At 43.1% G+C, this 22,451-nt stretch overlaps 4 protein-coding genes across 6 annotated transcripts; 2 read left to right on the forward strand and 2 right to left on the reverse strand.

Annotated features, from left to right (window-relative positions):
• Positions 1–2,012: 2,012 nt before the first annotated feature.
• LOC135618551 (pathogenesis-related genes transcriptional activator PTI6-like) lies at positions 2,013–9,725 on the forward strand. Its single transcript, XM_065119500.1, has 5 exons — positions 2,013–3,383; positions 5,987–6,051; positions 6,719–6,838; positions 8,053–8,175; positions 9,426–9,725. The coding sequence occupies exon 1, from the start codon at positions 2,082–2,084 to the stop codon at positions 2,919–2,921; it is 840 nt and encodes a 279-aa protein (XP_064975572.1). The 5' UTR covers positions 2,013–2,081; the 3' UTR covers positions 2,922–3,383; positions 5,987–6,051; positions 6,719–6,838; positions 8,053–8,175; positions 9,426–9,725.
• A 211-nt stretch (positions 9,726–9,936) lies between these two features.
• Positions 9,937–13,591, reverse strand: LOC103994087 (receptor-like protein kinase FERONIA). Its single transcript, XM_009414374.3, has 2 exons — positions 13,046–13,591; positions 9,937–12,943 (listed from the first exon to the last, which is right to left on the reverse strand). Exon 2 carries the CDS (start codon positions 12,778–12,780, stop codon positions 10,111–10,113), a length of 2,670 nt encoding a protein of 889 aa, XP_009412649.2. The 5' UTR covers positions 12,781–12,943; positions 13,046–13,591; the 3' UTR covers positions 9,937–10,110.
• Positions 13,592–14,022: 431 nt separating this feature from the next.
• LOC135618552 (uncharacterized) lies at positions 14,023–20,376 on the reverse strand. 3 transcript variants are annotated; one of them, XM_065119501.1, is made up of 6 exons: positions 19,997–20,375; positions 18,397–19,330; positions 17,172–17,267; positions 16,295–16,431; positions 15,274–15,490; positions 14,023–14,295 (listed from the first exon to the last, which is right to left on the reverse strand). In XM_065119501.1, the coding sequence occupies exons 1-5, from the start codon at positions 20,224–20,226 to the stop codon at positions 15,316–15,318; spliced, it is 1,572 nt and encodes a 523-aa protein (XP_064975573.1). In that variant the 5' UTR covers positions 20,227–20,375; the 3' UTR covers positions 14,023–14,295; positions 15,274–15,315. The 3 variants fall into 3 exon arrangements, with proteins under 3 accessions (XP_064975573.1, XP_064975574.1, XP_064975575.1); XM_065119502.1 differs by having other exon boundaries at positions 14,023–14,400; XM_065119503.1 differs by lacking the exon at positions 14,023–14,295 and having other exon boundaries at positions 15,273–15,490; positions 19,997–20,376.
• Positions 20,377–20,565: 189 nt separating this feature from the next.
• On the forward strand, positions 20,566–22,422 carry LOC135618553 (WRKY transcription factor 55-like). The gene is made up of 3 exons (XM_065119504.1): positions 20,566–21,727; positions 21,813–21,938; positions 22,011–22,422. The coding sequence occupies exons 1-3, from the start codon at positions 21,300–21,302 to the stop codon at positions 22,420–22,422; spliced, it is 966 nt and encodes a 321-aa protein (XP_064975576.1). The 5' UTR covers positions 20,566–21,299.
• Positions 22,423–22,451: the final 29 nt, after the last annotated feature.

Below are 22,451 nucleotides of genomic sequence, written 5' to 3' on the forward strand. Positions count from 1 at the left end.
AATATTAGAGTCAGATGCTTCTCTAACCTGCACTGTTCAGATCTTACCTTAACAGGGAAAACACTTTCAAGGTAGGTGGCATCTCTAGCTTTGATTATAGCACTACTACATGAGATTTTACTTCCCTCAGGACAATCAACTAGAAAATTTTGTTTTTATTGTTGTTTTAGGAATTGCCTATAAGGAAAATTTTAGAATTAATATTCAGATGTAGCTCATGAAAACAAACACAATTTTTGTTTATGATGGAATCACCTCATTTGATGTGTTCTCCTTGCATAAATCAATACAAGTACCTTAATCCTCTTCGGAAACCAGTTTGTGTTATGGCCTTGTCAAAAAATCTATTAAGGGTTTCATCTTTGGACTCGGATGCCATCATTTTGAGTATTCATATATGAGGCTCAATTATCTGTTTCAGCTGAGTAGCATTGCCATCTGAATCATAGATGTCACTTTGGTTCAGCTCTAGAAAACCGGAATCTTGGACTAAATTTGGAAGTCTTTCTTAGACTTGATGTAGAACTAAAATCTTCTAGTTAAGATCTAGAAGTGGTGTTAGAAATCAGATTCTACAGCATTCATGCTTTAGTGCAAGGGAAAAATCAACTTTCTCGAAGAGTTTCAAGACCAAACCTCACCTAATGAACAGATAACCCCTCAGTGATTAGAGTCTCTTTGTATTCATGCTGTAAAAGAACATAACCAGTAATGATAACTCCATGGAGGCACTGCACATAAGAAAGTGAGAAGTATTTTTTCTTCAGGTGTTGAATTCGGATCCAGACATCCTGTTTCCAGGGTTAGAATGCGGTCTCAACAATTGCTGTCACATTTCTTCCTTCTGATTTTTAATGTGCTGAAATCTAACTACAGATCTACAAAGTGCAAGATAAAAATAATCAACATTCTATCGAGCATAGTAGCACCAAGGTTCATTACATTCTCTTTAATCTCTTCTTTATCTGTGCCACTCTTACACTCATCGAGCCATGGCATGAGATGAACATTAAATACAAATATAGATCCCGATAAGCTCATTGGATCAGTAAAAACCAGTCGGTGTGTATATGTTCGACTGGTATTTTGAACCGTGCCAAAAATTTTACTAGGAAATTTGTTCTACAATTATGGTAGTTTGATATAGGGGATATTGAAATCAAAACTGGTTGTTCATTAACCTTTAACATCTATGTGCAGAAAGGGAAGAAGTCTCTGCGATATCTCAGCTGCTTCATGGCCTGACTCTGAAAATGAGATGGTGTCATCAGTTTTCAGCAGCTTGCAGACTGTGTATGCCGAAGATCGGGGGGAGACTGATTACACCAAAAATCTCATCATCCCTGTTAAAAGAAGTGTCATGTGTGTTCTCCAGGATTTCATCTGTCTTGTATGCTCACCATGTTTCTCTACATTATATCGAGCAAGGCTGGCCGGTATATATATCCATTAAAAATGCTGATTGCTAGAAAGATGTGTGTGTTGTTGCAATTCATTTAGAAAAAAATTATCATGGTTGTTTTTCTACCTTTATTATTATGTATCTCCAGAAGAAGTTAATATCTTCATATCAATCAATGCAGTAGTATCAAGCAACCTAATGACTGGAAACATGAGCAATATGATGCTACATTTCAGAAGCACCTTGCCCTGTAAAGTTCACTTCATCAAGTGTTCTGCACAAGACTCCAACTTGCAAATTGGTAAAACAACTACTAGAATTGGGAATCAGTACAGTGATCTTTCGATCTTTGCATGCATTTGAGTACAATGTTCACGATGCAGGTGTGTCAGCAAAGAAACTTGGTCATCCAAGACATAAGTTGACCGTAAAGAATCTGTAACAGAGAAGTGGAGGCAGGTAAGACGAAGCTGATAGATTTGGTGTTGACCTGTGACTTTGCTACTGATGAAGCAGAGATACGAACGAGGAGCATTCGACGCTCACGATAAATAAGATTTCTTTGCTTCGTCTTCTCTCTCCCTCTACGTCATGCCTTCGGTCAGCCAATAACCCCTCGCTAAAACCGGATGTAGATTTCTCCTCTCTGTTCCGGAGAACAGCAGCACGTCGCCCCACCATGAAGACGGTCCCGGTAGCCATCGGCCGCGGGAGAAAGGTCGTGCGGATCCACTGCACCGACGCGGACGCCACCGGTTCCTCCGGCGACGAGAACGAGGCTGCCATGCGCCGGGTCAAGAGGCACGTCCAGGAGATCGGGTTTGAGGTGGCGGCGGCGAAGGCGCAGGTTGACAGGCGGCCGCTCGCGGCGGTTTCGGGCTCCTGCTGTGGGAAGCGGTTCCGAGGCGTCCGGCGGCGACCTTGGGGCCGATGGGCGGCGGAGATACGCGCCCCAACGCGGAGGAAGCGGGTGTGGCTGGGGACCTTCGACACCGCGGAGGAAGCTGCCGCCGCGTACGACGCTGCTGCAATCAGGCTCAGGGGAGACAACGCCGAGACCATCTTCCCCGCCGGAACGGCGGCGGCGGCCGGAAACAGGGACTTATCCTCCGTTGGGGATGCTGCCGCCTCCGACAACCCGTTCTCCTCCCCGTCGTCGGTCCTCTGTAACGGCATGGACAAGACGCCGTTCGACGTCCTGGGCCACGGCGACGTCGACGCTTTCGGGCTCAGCGTCGATCCACCGTTACACACAAGGGAGTTGTACCCACCGAAGTGGCCGTGTGGGGACACAGGCGACGAGTTCGCGGAGTTCGCCGCGGAAGATTTCCTGCTACCGGCAGCACCTTCGAGTCTCTCGAATGCCGATACTGCCCTTGCCTTGTCACAGTCGAAACGAGAACATATGGCAAGAGTGAACGGTAAGTCGTGCTACGTACGTGTAAGCCGTGTATTGTCGCCAAAAGTCGTGCTACGTACGTGTAAGCCGCCATATTGCGGCATGCGTGGCACCATTTGAGCCGTCGATCGGGGTGGCGGGAGGGCCCAGCTGTCGCCCGCGGCGTGAATCTTCCGGCTCCCTCGATCGGGAGATACGTGGCACCATCTCTAGATTCCCATCTATGTAGAATTTTTGCTCCCTAATGGATCGGATTCGCTGGGCCCGCACCAAAATCCGAGATAACTAGCTGAAACAACCCGCGTCCAAGAAGGGTACAACGTCGGGTTCGGATCAATCATGCGGGCATCGTCAATGTGCGGCCCGGTTTGCTTTGGGTCGGCATCTGCTTATAAAAGCAGAAGAAGGAAGACTGCCGTTTGACCTGCTCGGTCGACCAAGGTTCCTCCTTCTCAGGCCTCAAACTTGAATCACCATCATTTTCCTCAGATCCATTTGCAGAGTCATCGTACCCCAGATCGTTGCACTTCGGATCGGGATACTGCCGCCGAGAGCGATAGTTCGCATCATCGCCACCACCAGGTACGAACTTGAAGCGGATCTTTGTAGGTTCATTCCCCTGCCCTCGATTCTTGCTGGATCCGTCGGCAAATTGAGATAGATCTTGCCTTCTCATTCATTTTTCCACTTAATTTTCCCGTGTGAAACTGTTGCATCTATTCCTGGTCTTAATTGTTCGTTTTTGTGGCAGATCGGCCTGCATACACGAATGGGAAAGTTTTAAGGCAAAATTATCGCTTTGTCATAGCATTATATATGGTTTTTCCGTTGATAAGTTAACATTTGGTGTGACCCCCATAGACTCGCGAGAAATTATCTGTTTTGACGGTGGACGTACGGTTTTGCCCTTTCGGAGCTTATGAGCTCCAAAAGGTGCTTTGGGCCACCCACACGGTACACACAGCACTAAGTGTAGGACTGCACCATTGACTTACATATTGGCACTCTTCCCCTATAAGAGTGAGCACTGATAAAAATATTTAACCCCATATTGATTGAGGAGTAAGGGAACCGAGGGCTCATAAGGCCGTCGAGTCATCTTTATCCTCAGAGGCATCTTTTGGAGCTCACAAGCTTTGAAAGGGTAAAACCATACAGGTATGCCCACCGCCCAAAGCGGACAATTCCTCACGCCCCTATAGGATCGTACCAATGACAAATCGATCAAATGTTAACTTATCAAATTGGTACTAGAAGGAGGGCATTGGGCTCTTGGCTCCCCTACGGGAGGGAGCACTGATAAGGACATTTAATCTCACATTCATTGAGGAGTAGGGGAATCAAGAGCTCATAAGTCCGTCGGATAATCCTTACCCTCAAATGCTCCTTTTGAAGCTCACAAGCTTCGAAAGGGCAAAATCGTATGGGTACGCCCATCGCCCAAAGCGGATAATTCCTTACGCACCTATGGAGTCGCAACAATAGCGGACCAACCAAATATTGACTTATTAGATTGACGCTAGAAGGAGAGCCTGGGCCCTTAGCTCCTCTATAGGAGGAAATACTAATAAAGATATTTAGTCCCATATTGGTTGATGAGTAGAGGAACCAAGGGCTCATAAGTCCATCGAATCACCCTTACCCTCAGAGGTGCTTTTTGGAGCTCACGAGCTTCGAAAGGACAAAATCGTGCAGGTACGACCACCGCCCAAAGCAGACAATTCCTCACGTGCCAACGCGGTTGCACCAATGGTAGACCGACCAAATGTTGACTTATCACCCGTGATAGAAATGTAAGCTATGGAATACGATTCATTATGACAAGCAATAAGTGGGTGGTTAGATTAAGATATCATTATTTTGGGAAATGGGTGGTTCATGTGGAGGAAAATAAATGAAACAAGAGGTAAAGAACGAAGATTCAACGTTTTTGAGACAAAATGAAGGTGTTGAAATTGTTCTCACTCATAGTGAGCCCTGATCATGGATTTGATCCATATTGGGTTTCCTTGTTCCAAGTGCCACTCAGGTACATCAGGATCCTATCTAGGGGTGGCAGATTGTCATGAAGGCTGAATGACAATGGGCGCACGAGACACCTAGCAAGGGTTCAAACCCTTGACTTGCGAGAAGGGGATCCAAGTACATGCCCATCAGGCTTGCTGGTCGGGTGTGATTTGACCCATATCGTTGAGGCTTGAAGGATTGCTAGTGAAGTACATTGTAAATGGAAAAGGATAAAATGGGAAGGAACATAGCTATTTGCAATTTCCAAAAAGGTTTGGTATAGAAGTACTGAAATTCACAATTGAACAGATGGAAGCAATGTGTTGGAATATAGAAGTTGGGGATATTTGAATATCTGTAGAAGTTAGAGGTGGGTAGGGTAGTGGGTCATAATGGTCAGAAGTCCAACATTTTTCCCTTTTGTAGTAGGTAAGTGTCAAAAATCATTATTTTTATAAACTATTCAAGAGTGAACATTGACTGTATGAGATATAATGCAAAAGTTTCTTGACAATATATGCAAACAAGAAGATATTGGAAAGAATCGTATCAAAATACTCTGCAATAATTCAATTCTTGACTAGGTAATCTTAAATGATACATTTGGCAATAAAGCTTGCATGTCCTAGTTACATGAATGTTGAACTTAATCTCAAGCTATAATGAGAAGTGGGACAACCTTATATGCTGACACAAGTGGTTTTCCACAAGTACTCATTTAGTATACATATACTTTCAAAAGCTTTGCATGAGTATTGCTCAAACTGAAGTATACATAACAGTCAACCCTATCCGTTTTCAGTGTTGTACTCTTGGTAACATGGCCATGGTCTCTCTAAATTGGTTTCTTATGCAATAGGCTTTGGCCATTATAAAAAAAATTGCACGTTTGGGTTCTGCCATATACTGCATTATATGGTTTGATTTCTTGGACATCAACAGAATTGTGCTACAACCTAACCAAGGTTGATTTCATTTGAATATTAGTACTCTCTATTTTGCTTCTCATGGTTATTAACTGCAGTATCCTCATAGTGTGCAATTTGTTTCTTTACCCGTAATTTTGGGCATGCTTTACTTTTAATTGGAATTTCTTTTCTCAGTATCTGATTGTTTGCATCAGTTCATGAACTTTAACTTTTACTGATGTGTTCTTTCTTCTGTTTTTGTTTTCCCAGAAGCAGCTGGTGGTCTGATTATTTGGACTCAACTTCTAACCAGAATGGGAAATTGTTCAGGAAAAGTGAGAAATTATCCATAGATGACATCAGAACCCATGATGAGTGCTATGAATTTGTAGTTTTAAGCATTTTGTATTGTGGATGTTTCTTGGATCACATGCTTTTGGTTGTTATCCACTGTTTTTATAATCAATCTCGATATCCTTTTTTAATTCACTATTTACTTGTGCTTTTCAGATATGTTTTTCTCATAGTTCAGAAGTCAATGCATGTGAATGAATTTAACTGTGCATTGTATGTGTTGTAGAAGGAAATTCTGAATTTAGTAAAAGATTATTGTGGTTTATGGAGTATGTATATGAGTTAGCAATGGTTCTCTGAGTAGTAATGTTGCAGCGATAAAGCCTGTGACTTTTAGCTTCATCAAACATATTATTATGCACTAACATGATTTCTTCTCCAGTCGCATTTTTCATCTGTCTCATTGCAAGAGCCTGCAAGTTCATGCTTTATCCGTTGACTGCTAGAGGAATTTTCATCATTGTATAAAATGTTATCTTCACCTATCGTGCATATATCTGATGATTTTCTGGACCTGAACGTCTGATGTTGCATATTTTTTACCATGTTCCTCTGGAAATTACCTTACTCATGTTACATATATAGATGTTAGTCTCAGGAGTTGGTGAATATTCAGTAATCTTTTCTATTTTTTTCCTTTTATTTTAGAAAGGTGGAGGGGGTGATCTTGAAGATGAGATAAACTTCAGAGGTGGAAATGTGCATGTAATAACTTCAAAGGAAGGCTGGGACCAAAAAGTTTCGGAAGCAAACAAGGATGGGAAGATAGTAAGCAACTTGAAAAGTTCCACTTATTTATGTACATTTATCACATTAACAAATATGATCATAGAGTCCTCTTACACAAGCAGTCAACACCAAATATTAAATGATCTCCTACTGCTTGCATCTGCACATACAAGCAGTCAATGTAAGTTTGCAGTTTTATGACTGAAATTCATATCCTGTTCTATGTTATGAATTTGGTTGAAATTGCACAACCAATTGAAGAAAGGAACTCATTAGGGGATGCATTTCTTAGAGGTTGCTTTTTCAGTCTTTTCTTTCAGAAGGTCAAAAGATTCCACAACTATTCTCTTTTCTCCCAAAGGCGGCAGGTGATAATGGAAAGAAGCCTATGCTGCCTGGTCAAATATTATAAATTGATTTTTTTAATATCAGAATTAGATAGTTCATGTGAAGACATCTTGCATATGTTAAGTTTCATATTATTTGCATTCAAGAAGTATTGGTTAAATGTACATGAGCACTATAAATTTATATTTGGTCTTTTAAAAAGTAACCTAGCTAATTTCGATACAAACACTAACCTCCTTTGCACTTGTAAATTACTTGAGACTTAAGGCATATGCAAATTCTTTCGGACTAGGAATCTCAAAGTTGCAGGCTTTCAAACCGGGACCATGCTTCTTTAAGTCCTGTTTGCTCTGGTGACATTTTAACTGTCAGAGATAGATCTGCATATACTCTCTGAATACTTAACCACTGTTGAACCTGTTTCACTTTAGCTTATGACATGAGGTTAAATTATAGTCACAAAAAAGAATAACTTCAGTGTTTTTGCTGTTGAGCTTGATTTAATAGCAGAAATAAAATCTTATATTCATATATCAACATTGTTTCTTCGAAAATCCAAGTATAGAAAGCCTGCATTGTTGAAGTGGATATTACTTGTAAAATCAATTACACGGCCATTGGCAATCTTTGTGTAGGGTTTGATATACTTGGATGGGGTCTGATGATGTTCGTCTTCATTGTGATCTAATATAAATTTATCATTCTAGTAAGTGCCCTACATACCTGGTTATTTTAAGCCGGATCTTCTTACTACATACCTGGTGTGACGAAAGTGCTTTAGAAAAAAAGGGACTCTGAAAGTGTCAGTTACATGTTGAAAGCAATAACCCTGAATATTCAAATTTTTATTTTTATTTCTGCACATACATGTAGTTTTTTTGTGATATATGCCTTTGTTCCCACAGGTTATAGCAAATTTTAGTGCTGGTTGGTGTGGCCCATGCAGAGCGATGGCACCAGTGTATATGGAGCTGTCTGAGAAGTATCTTTCACTGATGTTTTTGTCGATAGATGTCGATGAGTTAACAGTAAGATTTGCTTCAACCTTTATTTGATCCATCGCATTTTCTGGTCCATTCTGCTATAGATTTGAAAGTGCACTTACTATTATGTCACTTATCTTTTTCATGAATAGGTTATTAGTTTTCTACTTGCCTGATTTCGTTTATCCTAGTTTTTACCTGCTACTCCTTCCTTATCTCGAATTAGTACATTTGTCATCCTTGAGTATGCTTAAAGCTATTGATTGAGACATCTCTTATTCAAAGCGTGGGAAATGTTTTGATTATTTTTCACAAGAAAAACTTAGTTGAGACGATGGGAAAAAAGGCAAATCAGTTTACCATAACATAGCATTGTCTTAAAAAAATAAATGTCCGTCTTAGTTTGGGCAGGGAATTCTGAACTTTGTCTTCTTTGCTAAGTCACGGTTTAGGTTCTGGATAAGGCTTGGAATAAGATTTGATGCTTATAGAAAAGTTTATAGAATCACTATCTATCTGCCTTTTCCCAGCCTTTGCATTATGGTATCCGTACCCGTTAGCATGGTGTTAAATGTTATTTCTGCATTACCAAAGCCAAGAACTTTCCAACTTGAGCACCGGTTGGATAGGCACTCACCACTGGCAGAGAGAAGATGAAACATATAGGCATTAAGCTACGTAAGGAACTTGTGCATCAACAATTATTTCAGCTTTATGAAATTCATAAATTTGTGGAGTTAACAGTGCAATTTTTATAGAGCTTATAATCTGACCTCAGATGACTCACCAATCTTCCTAAATGTAAAGATCAAAGGTTTGAGCTCATCGAAACTGCAAAGGTGCTTGACTTTTAGTTTTCTATTCAATTTTTTTGCAAGCGGAGAATAAAAAACATGAACTCCAGATAGAAAACATTTTGTTCTTGAGAAAACTACTAAGTAGCGTAAGAAAAGCTTAGAAAGCTTATCAGTAACTGAGATGCAGCCAACATCTAGTAATCTTTGTCTCATATATCGTGGTGAGCTCTTTTCTGCATGTGATGCATAATAAAGCTATAAAAAATATAATCTCAGAAAATTCTGATAACTGCATCCTTATGATCAACTTCAGTGTTTTTGGTTTTTCCTCGGACTAAAACTTCTACTTGTGTGATACATTCATTTATTAGGAAATTTTATGGATCAACAGATAAAAATAATGGAAATTGTTCACCATATTTTCCTGGGTAAATATTTAAGTTGGATCATGTTTTGGAAGTCAGTTGTAGAGAATTTATATGGTTATACATGTTTCAGGAATTTAGTTCGTCGTGGGATATCCATGCGACTCCAACATTCTTGTTCCTGAAAGATGGGCAACTGCTGGATAAGCTCATAGGTGCCAACCGATCTGACCTGGAGAAGAAGATAATCATGTTTGTTGATTCCTGCTCCAAAAATTCAAATCTATAATGCCAAGTCCCTGCACTCTAAATCTTTTCTGTCAAAACAATTGTCAGCTTATCCGCCATGAGAAAACACATCTGTACCATGAACTCCTTTTGTTCTATGAATTGCGTCAGTCGTGGTTTTCAAAATGACCTCTCTTCCTCGCCAGTCACCATGAATGCCCAAATAATCTAATTTTATTCTGCTTGATGTGATAGGCAATGTGACTGACAAGGTTTGCAGTAATTGAAGACATTAGCTGAAGTCATTGTTTACTCGGGTTAGGCAGAGCATACAAAGGCATCATCAACACACAGAAGACGGTGGATCGAGGCCACCCTCCCCCGGCGTGATGTGATGGGCAATGTAAATGACAAGGTTTGCAGTAATTGAATATATTATTAGCTGGAGGCTAATACGTTTTTTTGGACTCAGGTAGGCACAGCATACAAAGGCATCAGACTACTACTAGTACTAGTACTGCTACTACAACACAAGCTGGACGAATACAGAAGACGGTACGTCGATGCCACCCTCCACCGGCGTGATGAACTCACCGGCCCTTTGGGTTCACGATCTGTGAGAACACCGCACTGGGCGTCAATCCATCGGAGTCCTCGCTACCCACACTCCTCCCTCCGATGCTTATCGTGGTGGTGGTGGTGGTGCTCGGCTCGCTTGATGGATCATCAGCAACCTTCTTTCCATCCATCACAACCGATGATGCCGTCTCTTCTGAGATCCCGTCACCGAGACTGCCATTCTCCTCCGCGCTCTCCTGCAGCTGGAGCGCAAACTCGAGGTTCCAAAGCACATCGCCCATCGATGGCCGTTCCGTTCCCGCATCCGCCACGCACTTCTTGGCAGTCTCTGCAAACTTCTTGAAGCACTGCGCCGCAATCTTCCCCTTCAGGTAGGGATCCATGATCTGGTCGAGTGTTCCCTTCTTCTGGCAGTGCACTGCCCACTCCGCCAAGCTCACCTGCTCCTTTGGCAGCGACGGGTTTAGGGCTGGCCGAGCACAGAGGACCTCGAACAACACCACCCCGAAGGAGTAGACATCGGATTTCTCGGTGAGCTGCTGCCGCCTGAAGTACTCTGGGTCGAGATATCCGAAGCTGCCCTTCACCACCGTGCTGACATGGGTGTTGTCCAGCGTCGGGCCAGTCTTGGAAAGACCGAAGTCCGACACCTTCGCCACCCACTTCTCATCCAACAGAATGTTGGTCGTCTTCACATCTCGGTGGATGATGGTGTACTTGGCACCGGTGTGGAGGTAGTGCAGGCCGCGAGCAGCCCCGATGCAGATCTCCAGTCGCTGCCGCCAGGTGAGAGGTGGCTTCTGTGTCTTGTAGAGGTGCTCCCGAAGCGTTCCGTGGGCCATGTAATCGTATACCAGGATCATCTCACAGTTTTCCTCGCAGTACCCGATCAAGGAGACGAGGTGCCTGTGGCGGAGCTTGGAGAGCATCTCGATCTCGGTCTGGAACTCATGGACGCCTTGCTCCGACATCGGGTTGCCGCGCTTGATGGCAACCTTGGTGGCGCCGTCTATCTCCCCGCAGTACACCTTTCCGAAACCGCCAACCCCGAGGAGGAGGGACTCGTCGAAATCTTTCGTGGCGGCCTTAATCTCCGCGAACGAGAAGTGGCGGCAAAGGTTGGTGGGGAGCGACGAGACGTAGCTCCCCGTGGCGTTCGTCTTCCCCGACGCAGCCGAATGTGAATTGCCGTACAGAGAGAGCGGCAACCAACCGGAAGGCCCGTCGCTGCTAACGGCATCCTTCCCCTTCTTCTTCTTCTTATGTCGTCTGCAGATGGCGGTAAGACAGAGAAGAGCAAGCAAGAACGCGAAGCCTCCCGCAACTCCACCGGCGATGGCCGCGGTCCCACTCTTGGGTTTCATGGACTTCCCGTCCGAAACCTTGCCAAGATCCACCTCCGGCTCAGGCCTCAGCGGTGGATTAAGTCCAGCGAGACTGCCATTGGCGTTCTGCAACTTGAAAACCTCGAGCCCATTCAAGATAGCATCGAACATCTGCGGCTTGGTTTCGGTATCCGGATGAAGCGCGATCCGCATCTCCATCTGCCCGCTTCCTGCTGTGATCACCACATAGTCCTCGAAGACGGGGACACCGATGCCGGAGCTCCAAGCGATCACATCAGCCCCTCGCTGCACGGTCTGGTTGTCGACGAAGATGTCAAAGACCCGTTGATTCACCTTGGTCATCGGATACTGGATCTCGCAGAAATGGAACCTCAAGAGATAGTAGAAACCAGCGTCGACGGGGAGAATCCATGTGAGGTTATAGTTCAGGTTGACATGTGCATCCGGCCCCATCGACCGCGCCGTCGAGTAGACATTCGACGGTGCAATGTAGCTGGCGAGAGCAGATGGGTAAGAGATGGTGACGTTGGGATCACTGGAGTAGGTCACGCCGAACGCAGCTCCGTAGATGTACGGAGAGTCGTCGTTCCAAGAGCGGAACAAGCCCGAGTCTTGGGTAGGGGAAAGAGACTGCCCACCCACGTTGAGCCGGTACATGGTCTCCAGAGCCCAGTCCTGGTCGATGGAGTACTGCACGGAAGTGCCACCACCCACAACAAGCATAGGGTTTGCCGAGCCGAAGATGTCGGGGATCGACACGACCTCGATGCCGTTCACGAAGGCATAAGCTTGGGGATGGGCGGTGGATGGGGTGAAGGTGAGGTTGAGGCCGCCGGTGGAGACATTGACCGAGAACTCGCGGGTGAGGTAGGCATAATTGAGGGAATCGGCCGTCAGGTAGGCACTGAAGTTGCTGAGGAGGGTGTGGGAGTCGGAGGTTACGGAGAAGAGGGCGTCGGATGCGGCATGGGTGGAATAATTACAAGGGTAGAAGTGGAGGCGGATGTACTTCCGGCCGGGGCCGAGAGGGAAGGAGAAGGTGTAGGGGGAGGTGAAGACCCGGGCCGTCATGTACGGGACTTGGGGGACCGAGGAGTCTTGCAGGGAGGCCGTCAGTCCTGCAACGTTCAAGGAGGGGCCGTACTTGGAACCGGTGTCTCCGGTCCAGATTCGGGAGTCGGTGTCTTTGGCCTGCCCTGAGGCGCCACAATTCAGGAGGATGTTGTCCCGGGGAACATAGCTGGAGTCGTCCGCGGCGATCGAGATCGGAGCAATCACCAAGAACAGTAAGGAAGCGGAGAGAAGGCCGGGAGACATGCCGAGATGGTTCCTCATGTGGAAAGAAGGAAGTCTGCGATCTGCGCCGAAGCTAAAAAAGAAGAGAGAACGAAGGGGTTTTTGGGGAAGAAAGCGATCTGTGGATTGCTGAAAGCTACGGGGCAAGTTCTTCCATTTCACTACAGCCAGCGGAAATCTGTGGATTTCAGCTAAAAAAATTCTGTCCAAGAGAAACGCACAGCAAGAGTTCCACGGAGAGTCAACACGAGTTGAAACAGACACCAAAGACGGAGGGGCAAAAGGAGCAGAGCAAGCTTCTTACAGGAGGTCGGAGGGCAGCGAGCGAGAAGACGGCCAAAACCGCGGGATTTCGCGGTGGAGCACTGCGCCTGCCGTTGAGCTATCCACTTCTCCGGCTTTTGTAGTGCGCCACTAATTTGATGGGAAGTGGGAATTTTGGGCAGGCTTCCACTGTCTTGCGGTCTCAGACCCCTCCTCGTGGAAACGGACGCCTCCGCTGGAAGGGGGTCGCGCAGCTGGTGGAGCAATCGATGGAAGGGGTACGTTTTGCGGGTTGAGCATGCGAGCGTGGAGAAAGGTACTGCACTTCCCAACGCGCCAGCTGTCGTCAGGTTGGCACCAGGGAACCAACGGCGTGATTGCGGGGGGCCCCGTTTGCAGATCGACCAATAAAGACCGTCGGATTGTGGTTTGGCTCTTGCTCTTTTCCTACTTTTCGACGGTGGATACACACGTGGGACGACACGGTAGGCGAGCCGTCGCCGCCCCGCTTTTCCTTGGCAGGGGCCCACGTTAAACTGGATTCGACGTATTGAGATGAGAGAAATACTAAATTATCGAAAAAGAAGGAAATGGACGCACTTAAAGCTTTAGATTTAGTTAACGGAATCATCCGATGTTGATAGATGTAATATTAATTTCATTATTAAATTAATATCATCAAGATCATATAAAATAATATATAATTTATTAATTACATCATTAAATGATAGCAAATAATAATAGAGGACATCATGAAATTTAATGGGCCCCGTCTGGTATCGAACCTGCGACAAAGGCAGTATTAGGACAACCCTCCAACCACCGGAGTCAATAGACCAACAGTTAAGATGTGTATAAGATAAACCTATTGATGACTTCAACATCTTACAGTTGCAGCTACACTTGGGAATAATGGAAGAAGATAGCTTCCTGAAATCATAATCAGATACTAAAACTGAGGCTGGATCTTGAGAATGAATCCCAAGATTGACCTGAACTAGACAGGAACATGAAGTGTGAGATTAATGGTTGGCAAGTGAAATAGATGTGGCACAGTAACAGGAAGATCGACCACCAAACCATTACACTGATGATGACAAGTTGCACACCTACCATGAACAAGATTCTTAACACTTTTATTCACCAAATCCATATAGGCTTAGAAGCTAGCAGTTTCCCCCCCATGATTCCAGCTATGAACAGCGAGCACCATCTTTGATGCAGTTTCAGGTGTGTAGTAGAATCCACATGTAGGCGTGCTCGGAGACGGTACAGAAGAGCAGTGTGTCCCTGGCCAAATACCACAATAAAGATAGAGATCATTCCATGTAGAGCTGGCCTAGCATGCACCACATCAATGAATTCATTGTGTCTTGGAGAATGAGGTATAGCAGGCTACAAGGGAACCACAAGAACTGATGAATTACATATATTTCTGAACACGGTAAAAGATATCGAATATCAAAACAATGAACTGCATACGATAAACTTTAAAAAATGGTACCAAGTTAGAGCATGAATCTCGATGCAATGTTAAGATTGTTTTTTTTGCGATCTTGATAACAGTAGGTGTCGATGAAATGGGATGAGGGTGACACCTTTAGCCATGAAATCCTACCCCTTTTTACAAGTACATATAATTTGAACACTTGTCTAAATAATCTGATGGTTAGTAAGTAATAAGGATCAAATATGTCAACTTATAATGCACTTAGCATGAAAGTGTATAGAACAAAGCAGGAAACCTACATTTCTTTTAGCTGGCGATGGATGCTACCTGGAACAACCAATCACATAGCGAAGGCTGACACATTAGTAAACACCTCTCACTCTTGGGCATCCTGTTTCTATCAATAGTTCTTTGAATAAAAATATTTATGACTTTGCTCTTATCGCATGAGCAAAGGATCAAGATCTAATGCCAAGGAACTAAAAGGCCATCCATGCATTAAGCAAGATCATCTGATTGCCAAACAGGCTGATGGATAATGGGATTTATTAAACTTTATCAAGTTGCTTTGATGAGGTTCTGCTCACATGATAGCCAATTGTTCCATTCCCTTGACCATTTAAGATGGAATTAAGCAAAAAATCTTAATGAAATTAAACTCATAAACTTATTGGCAGATCAAGTTTTTGGTGAGATTTGTGCAATAAGAAGCAAGCCTTAAGGCCACATAAAAACACTCTTTTGTAATAAAAAAATATTTTGTGACAAGATATTCTTTTTTGCAATCAAGTCAACAAGAAACGTGAGCAATAACATACCATAACATGATGGAAGATTAGAACCCCATCCAGGGAAGGCAGCTACTCCCGCTTATCCTCCTCGATATCATTTCCAATCCCAAATACATGATCCATATTCTTCCTTTCCTTTCTCTCCAGTTTGCTCAAATTATCACCAATTCCCCTGGCACCACTTCCAGTAAGGGAAACTCCCTCGTCATCAAAGTCGTCGTTTGTGTCCTCCGAATATGCAAAACTGCAAGCAGTATCACAGTATAACCATACAAGGATGGACATATACCCAACCTGTTCATTGATTTAATTTCACAAAGGACAAACAGAGATAACATCTGATCACAAACAGAAAATTTCTTATAAGCAGTGATGATCATGTCCACATGAAATTTCTCGTAGTATTTGAAATTATAAGTTTCTAACATCAATTTACTAAAAGAAATTGTTCAATAGAAACAAAAGATTTTATCTGCATGTGAATCACATACAGGTCACTTATGTCGAATCCACTAGCCCTAGTTTCCATCTAAAGTTAACTACATCCTGTCAGGAGAGTTGGATATGTAATGACTCACACCCTGTTAGAGGTATGATGGATTTCCAATGTCAAGTTTATGTTAGAGGAAGGCATTCAACATAGAACTTTTACGCCAATTTACCTAAGTCAGATCATGTCATATCTCATACCCATGTTTCAGATAAGCTTAGTAAAACGAGACTTTTCAGGCAAACATAAAAAAGGAAAATCAGGATAAGTAGCGGGTTTGACCCATTTGTAGTATATGGTACACACATGATGTACTAATTTTATTACTATAACTCCCACCGTTATGGTAATAAATTAGAAAAAGGAGATATATAGATGCTAATTGATTGGTAAATGTATTCATATAGTTTTTCACTATCTATCAACGACAAATTGTTCAATGTCTTAACTTCATATAGGACAACCTTAAGAATTTGAATCATGAAGACAGTCTCTTGCAGAACCCAATGCAAAAAACAGAAAAAAAAAAACAAAAACAAAGAATAACTAATACATTACCCAGTTGGATTATGAGATGGAGCCCATAGGATGCAGATAATTCCAAGGAGTACGTATGACAGGACATTCCAGAATGCAGAGACAAACCAAGCCCTTTGCCAAAGTTCACTTAGGGGATCAGTTGCATTGAAATACAACTGCAGTCACAAGAGGTCACATTTCAGGTTAACTAAAAATACGTAAATTGCTTGAGATACATTTTGTGATATTACTAGAAGTCAGAAGATGCATCACAACTGGCAACAAACATATGCAACAACTTGCGGAAACAATCTGCCTACTGCTTGCAAATTGTACAACTGTTTTTGACAATATGAACTTCAGAAATATAGGTAAGCCATGCTTTAAAATAGTTGGTTTTCCTGTTCAACGTTCAGGCTCAGGAATGGAAACAGGACTTGTTTTGACTGGCAGTGGGTAACTTAATTTGTTCATACATAAGTCAGCAGAACTCAGGACTGGTGCATCAAAGGATTCCAATTTCAAGATGCACGATTTGCATGAGGGTGCCTAATCAACTAGCACAAACAAAAGCAAGGCAGTAATGAATATTTTACTTCATTCATCTTGTTTCGTTAAGTTGAACATGAACAATTTAGTTTAAGCAAGTCATCTCTCGATAGCATTTCAGAATTTCTGATAGGTCACAGTTCCCACATAGATGGGTTCGTACCATGATGTATCTCTATTGAGACCAAATCCTCAAACAGGAAGACCATTTAAGATGTAGTAAGCAAAGAAGTAAGAGATCAGTTAGCTTCAGAACACGTTATCGCCTATAATAACTGCCTCACTCGATAATCTGATCATATATCAGAAGGATTTTTTTTTTAAATTTGAGTACGATTGACTTGTTACTAACTAGAAAAAAAAATACCTCATAGCCAATCCAGAGAAGTGAAAGAAGAATAGAAACAGCAAGAGTGTTGGTAAACTTGCGATATAGCTCCAGTTTTGCTATACTTCTCCTTACCTGAAGCAACACAGAAAGAAACTAAGCTCAATGGTAAGAGATAAATAATTAAATATGGCTAGTATCACTAAAGGAATCAAGTATCATGATAAGCATCTTCCTCAATTGGGATAGTCTAAATATACAGAAGGTTGAAATTATTCAACATGTTATCAAATAAAGCCAACTTCTCATCATAATGTGTACATCAATTCTCTATAGTCTAATAACTGTAGCTTGGCATAGTAGCTACTAGCTAGCTATGTAGAAAGAGGATTAAAAAGTGTTCCAAACACCAACAAATAGTTACCTGAATTCATTAGCAGCAAGATTCACCAAGACCAACGTGATATTCAGAATGATATTAACGGGCATTTAGCGAGTATAAACATAGCATTGTGACCAATTTATGAAGGATGATGTCAAATATTGAGCTTTAAAGAAACATATTGATATCATAACTGTATAACCAATAATACTATCAAATTATCTGTTTGTAAGAAGTAAGAAAGGGCAGCTTGTCAAGCAAGACATCCGACAGTGCAGAGTCCTCATAATATTCTAATGTACATTTTTTTATGACTTTATCTATAAGAGCTGTTTTGGATCTCTATAACTCAAATCCAAAATGCCCAAGTGGCAATAAAGCAACATAATTGTAACATTTTGAAGTGTGGATATGTACACAGGAAATGAACAAGACAATTTATGAATGTGTTAATGATAAACATTAAGAATTAAGACATCAGATAGAATGGACATGACAATCAGTAAAAACATAATTTCCATAAATTGATATTCTTTCATGTATAAATACTATTTTGTATGACTTAGACAACTTATTATACCTAAGCAACCTATGAGAACTATAACTGTGTATATATAACAACCATTAACAAAAATAATTAAGAACATCTATACCATCTTAGAGTCAAAAAAATCCAAATTTCAAGTACAAGTTTCACTTAAACAGATAAATGCTGCAAAAACTCTTATTCATATAGCATTTGCTGTGTGATATCAAATCTTGAAATATGATGCAAACCAGTAAACTGTATGCAAGAAAAAAAAGAAAGCAGCATATGCCAAAGATGAAGGGATGTTGATTAAAATCTGACAAGTGAGACACCATAATCATGTAAGCATTTACCTGAAGCTTTTCTAGAGTTTTTGACAATGATGAAAATATCCAAACAATGAAAGTTGCATCCAAAAGTGCAACAGGCAGCACCAGGAACAATCTTGCCTTTCCAGCAAAGTCATTGATGTTTCCCAAATGCTCAACAAGTTCCAGAGCTACTGAGGCAACAAAATACACCGCACCAAGAACAGCAACTTTTGAAGTTATCCCACCCAATGTTGGTCGAACAACACCAAAGCCCATTGAAACTACCAAAAGCAGAAGCCGAGAAACAGTCTTTTTTACAGCAGTGAAAGTGACTGCCCAAATGGTTACGCCCATAGGTCTAGTTCCAGTGGAATTAAAATTTGCATATTCGAAATACCAAAAAGCCATTTCACACATGCCTAGAGCTATTACAGCTGTGATATGATAGTGAAGCTGCAATGTATGCCTCCAATGTCGCACAAATTGTAGAAACCAGATGAGACCAAGTAAAAGATATGCCAATGACATGAATCCATAGAATGTCATTAAAGGTGCCATTTTTCCAGGAAGATAGCCGTATGGATTTCTCCAAACAGTTCGACCTTTAATTACCATTCCTATAAGTAGTGGATCACAAAACATAAAATAAAGGTAATACATTCCAGGTTTTCTTATAGGAATAGTCTGAGTCATCATAGTTGTTTCTTCACTACTACCCTCAAAAAATGTCTGAATGCGTTTTGGCCAATCTGAGTTATCCTGAGTTGGACGAATGATTACTTCCCCAACTTTACAGAGATTCTGATCATTGAGTTCACGATTGCAGCATATAGCATTGGTGTTTAGGTATCTACCACCAATCTTATCCCTGTCTTGGATTTCAACTATTATAGCTTCTACTAACCCAGTATTTTGTTGCATATCACTATGCTTCGATGCTGATTCTTTTGTGCGTCTGAAGGTGACAGATTCAAACCTGAGAAATAACTTACAGCAATAAGATATGATGGAATACATTTTCAAAAGAAATATTACATAAATAAGGAAAAAATTTCATATATGAGAATGACCACGATCAAGTTATTCAAACTGATACTAGTCCTACTTTCTAGCTTGCATATACTTTCTTTTCTTATATCAAGATTGCCATCAAAAATACTATCAGCTATCCAAATATTAAATTAAACCAATATACTAGACGTTGCTGTATGCCAAAAATGCACATGCAGGGTCTTAAGCAAAGTAATGCATAAAAAGCCTGAAGAAAGCAAGCATAGATTCTGGTGACAAGTATCAACAGCACTTTCAAGTGACAAGTGCCATCCAGGTTTGGTTTTTTCCGGGCGTGTGATCGAATGCATCGTAAAGTGGTAGATGCACAAATATGTACCGACTGGAAATGAATTCGCCCTGATCAATCAGCAACCATTGCTGTCATGAGCATGATCAATCGAGCAAAACCCTGATTGCAGCGTTAGATGCCTAAAACAATGATTCAACCAAAAAGAACAATCTTGAACATAGATTAACCAATTCAAGAATGAGAAAAGCAAGTGTAAGTTCAAAAGACGGCAAAACACGTCATGGCGAGAGAGAGAGAGAGAGAGAGAGAGAGAGAGAGAGAGAGAGAGAGAGAGCTCACTGGATGAAAGAATCGCCGTCGGAGGAGGGGGCGGTGATGTTGACCACGGCGGAGGCATAGAGGCCCTCGCTGCCGCCGTGGAAGAAGAAGGAATTGGAGCGGGGAGTGAATGCGCCATTGGAGTACTCATGGATCGAAGCCCCGGCGCGATAACACAGGAGAAGAAATCCTAGCAAAACCCCTAGATGGACCAGATCGGGACAGCGACGAGGACGCATCTCTGGGGCCATGAATTCCTCTTTGACTCCTGTAAGAAGAAGAGGGAAGGACCCAAAAAGATCCGTGAAATCTCGCAGTAAACGCCGCCGAGACTCCACTTACCGAAATAAGTCGCAGGTGGAGGACGACCGTCGCCGCGACACAATGTTTGCTCTTCATGGGCTTAGGCCCAACAAAGTTGAAGTCCGTAATAATCCATCAATTATATATATATATATATATATATATATATATATATATATTTATTTAAGAGATGATATTATCCTATCTGTTACTGCATCCACTGCTATATCATTTTCCTTCTCATCTGCACCTCAGATGTCATTTTCGATGATGACATCCTCGACCGTCTCCTCCACCTCATGGATATTGGGCCTCTCATGTTGAAGGAGCATGTCCCTGTCTATCGCTTTCACTCAGCTTCTAACCCTCGCCATCACTTGATTAGGGAGCAACGCAGCACCAGAAAGAGGCACGGTGGGCTATGCAGGAGAGGAGGGAGGAGAAACCCTTTCGGACCGTCGTCTTTCCAAGGGTCCATGTCGGAGAAGAGGTAGCGTCTTAGCAATGTCTCGGTAGCACCAAACGAGAGCAAGGCAATTACCGATAGACCGAGAGTGAGATCAAGTATGAATCCGACGATACAGTGATATGAGATAATGGAAAGCTCTGCCAGGATGTAGTTCGCCGTTAAAGATGGAACTTGTAAAAGATGTCATTCCACCAGTATCCGTCTGCTGTGCTCTCTGTTAACGTTTGATCTTTGCGACCTGTTCTACAGAGTGTAATTGTCGTAGGAAATAATCTCATATCCTTCTGTGGCAGTATATGATCAATCACATTGAATATTCTACGCAGTCAAAGAGGCTTTTAGACCAACGAGTCTTCCCTAAGACTCAAGAACAAACCCCATGCAGGACTACGACCGAGTCTTCCTTCTCAGCCCATTCTACACACTCTCACGTTCCTAACGTCAGAAGAAGAAGACTCTTTCCATCTCTCCGATGCCTCTGTATCTCTATGTATATATTTCCATGCAAAGTCTCTACCATTCCTACGTATTCCCCCACCATTCGCATCAAATATGTTCTTGTGCCTCGCCGACTCAGAACCAAAGCAAACGCCCATGGACGAGGTCTTGTCTCAAGTCTTCGGCGCATGCAGGCTAGCTGGAGAACTGGAGAGCAGCCTCCGCCTCTCCAACGCCGCGGCCGATGCCCATTTCCTGTTGAGCTCTTGCGAGCACATCGTCGACGCCTTCAACAAAGCCATCGATGGTGTTCGGATGCTCACGGGAGAAGGGCGCATGCGACCGTTCGAGCTTCCCCCAATACCGGCTGCGGAAGACGACGAGCACCCGTTCTTTGAGATGGCCGATTTCTCGGAATCGCCGCAACTGTCTCTGGAAGTCCAGCCGTCGGCGGCCGCTCATTCCGAGGCATTTGCAGGCGGGGGAGAGGCTCAAGTTGCGGTGGGTGGCGCATCATCCCGCGGGAGATCTTCGAGGAAGAGGTGAAATACAAACCATGAACGTATGTTTCAGAAGTTGATTCAGATCAGCTGCCGGAGAACTAATTGTTGGCACTTGAATTCCCAGGAAGGAAGGCTATGTGACGAAGAAGGTTCCTGTTCTTCGAACAGGGAACATGGAGGTTCCCCCTGACGATGGGTACACGTGGAGGAAGTACGGTCAGAAAGACATACTCAATTCCAGGTTTCCAAGGTAAGCTCGATCTCCTTAAGAACTTTCTTTAGTACCACAATGGAGAAGATCGAAGTGCTGTGTGTATGGCAGGAGCTACTATCGCTGCACCCACAAGAACTACTACGGCTGCGAGGCAAAGAAGCAGGTTCAAAGGCTGGACGCCGATCCATATACATTGGAAGTCACCTACTGTGGCAGTCACACCTGCAAGACATCTCCGACTCCGATCATGATCCCCTCCTTGGCACACAGCCCCATCGGCAAGGATGAGAAGGACGACAGGACTTGCCATGGCCACCCACAAGCTGCGCCCACAACAACGCGATCTACTTCGATCCAACTGGGTAACTGGTTCGAGGGCAGCAGCAGACAAGAAGGGCAGACGCAGGGTGGCCGAGATGTGGATTATTGCCCCGTTGCGGAATTCGCTGATGCCATGTTTAGCTCAGGGAGCAGTGGCAGCATCATGGATGCCATATACTTGCCGAGGCAGGGGAATTAGGAGGACGTAGGTCGGGCATAACAAGATGC

This window comes from Musa acuminata, chromosome BXJ2-8 (genome assembly GCF_036884655.1).
Source record: "Musa acuminata AAA Group cultivar baxijiao chromosome BXJ2-8, Cavendish_Baxijiao_AAA, whole genome shotgun sequence".
Classification (NCBI taxonomy): domain Eukaryota; kingdom Viridiplantae; phylum Streptophyta; class Magnoliopsida; order Zingiberales; family Musaceae; genus Musa; species Musa acuminata.

Bases quoted from the DNA above. Each gene is read 5' to 3' on its own strand.
- LOC135618552 (XM_065119501.1), bottom strand. From the start codon at position 20,226: ATGGCCCCAGAGATGCGTCCTCGTCGCTGTCCCGATCTGGTCCATCTA. The intron at 19,331-19,996 runs GTGAGCTCTCTC...GTTATTTCTCAG, and splicing joins GACGGCGATTCTTTCATCCA to GTTTGAATCTGTCACCTTCA. The intron at 15,491-16,294 runs GTAATGTATTAG...TACTGCTTGCAG, and splicing joins CCATCTCATAATCCAACTGG to TTTTGCATATTCGGAGGACA.
- LOC135618553 (XM_065119504.1), top strand. From the start codon at position 21,300: ATGTTCTTGTGCCTCGCCGACTCAGAACCAAAGCAAACGCCCATGGAC. The intron at 21,728-21,812 runs GTGAAATACAAA...TTGAATTCCCAG, and splicing joins GGGAGATCTTCGAGGAAGAG to GAAGGAAGGCTATGTGACGA. The intron at 21,939-22,010 runs GTAAGCTCGATC...TGTGTATGGCAG, and splicing joins CTCAATTCCAGGTTTCCAAG to GAGCTACTATCGCTGCACCC.
- LOC103994087 (XM_009414374.3), bottom strand. From the start codon at position 12,780: ATGAGGAACCATCTCGGCATGTCTCCCGGCCTTCTCTCCGCTTCCTTA.
- LOC135618551 (XM_065119500.1), top strand. From the start codon at position 2,082: ATGAAGACGGTCCCGGTAGCCATCGGCCGCGGGAGAAAGGTCGTGCGG.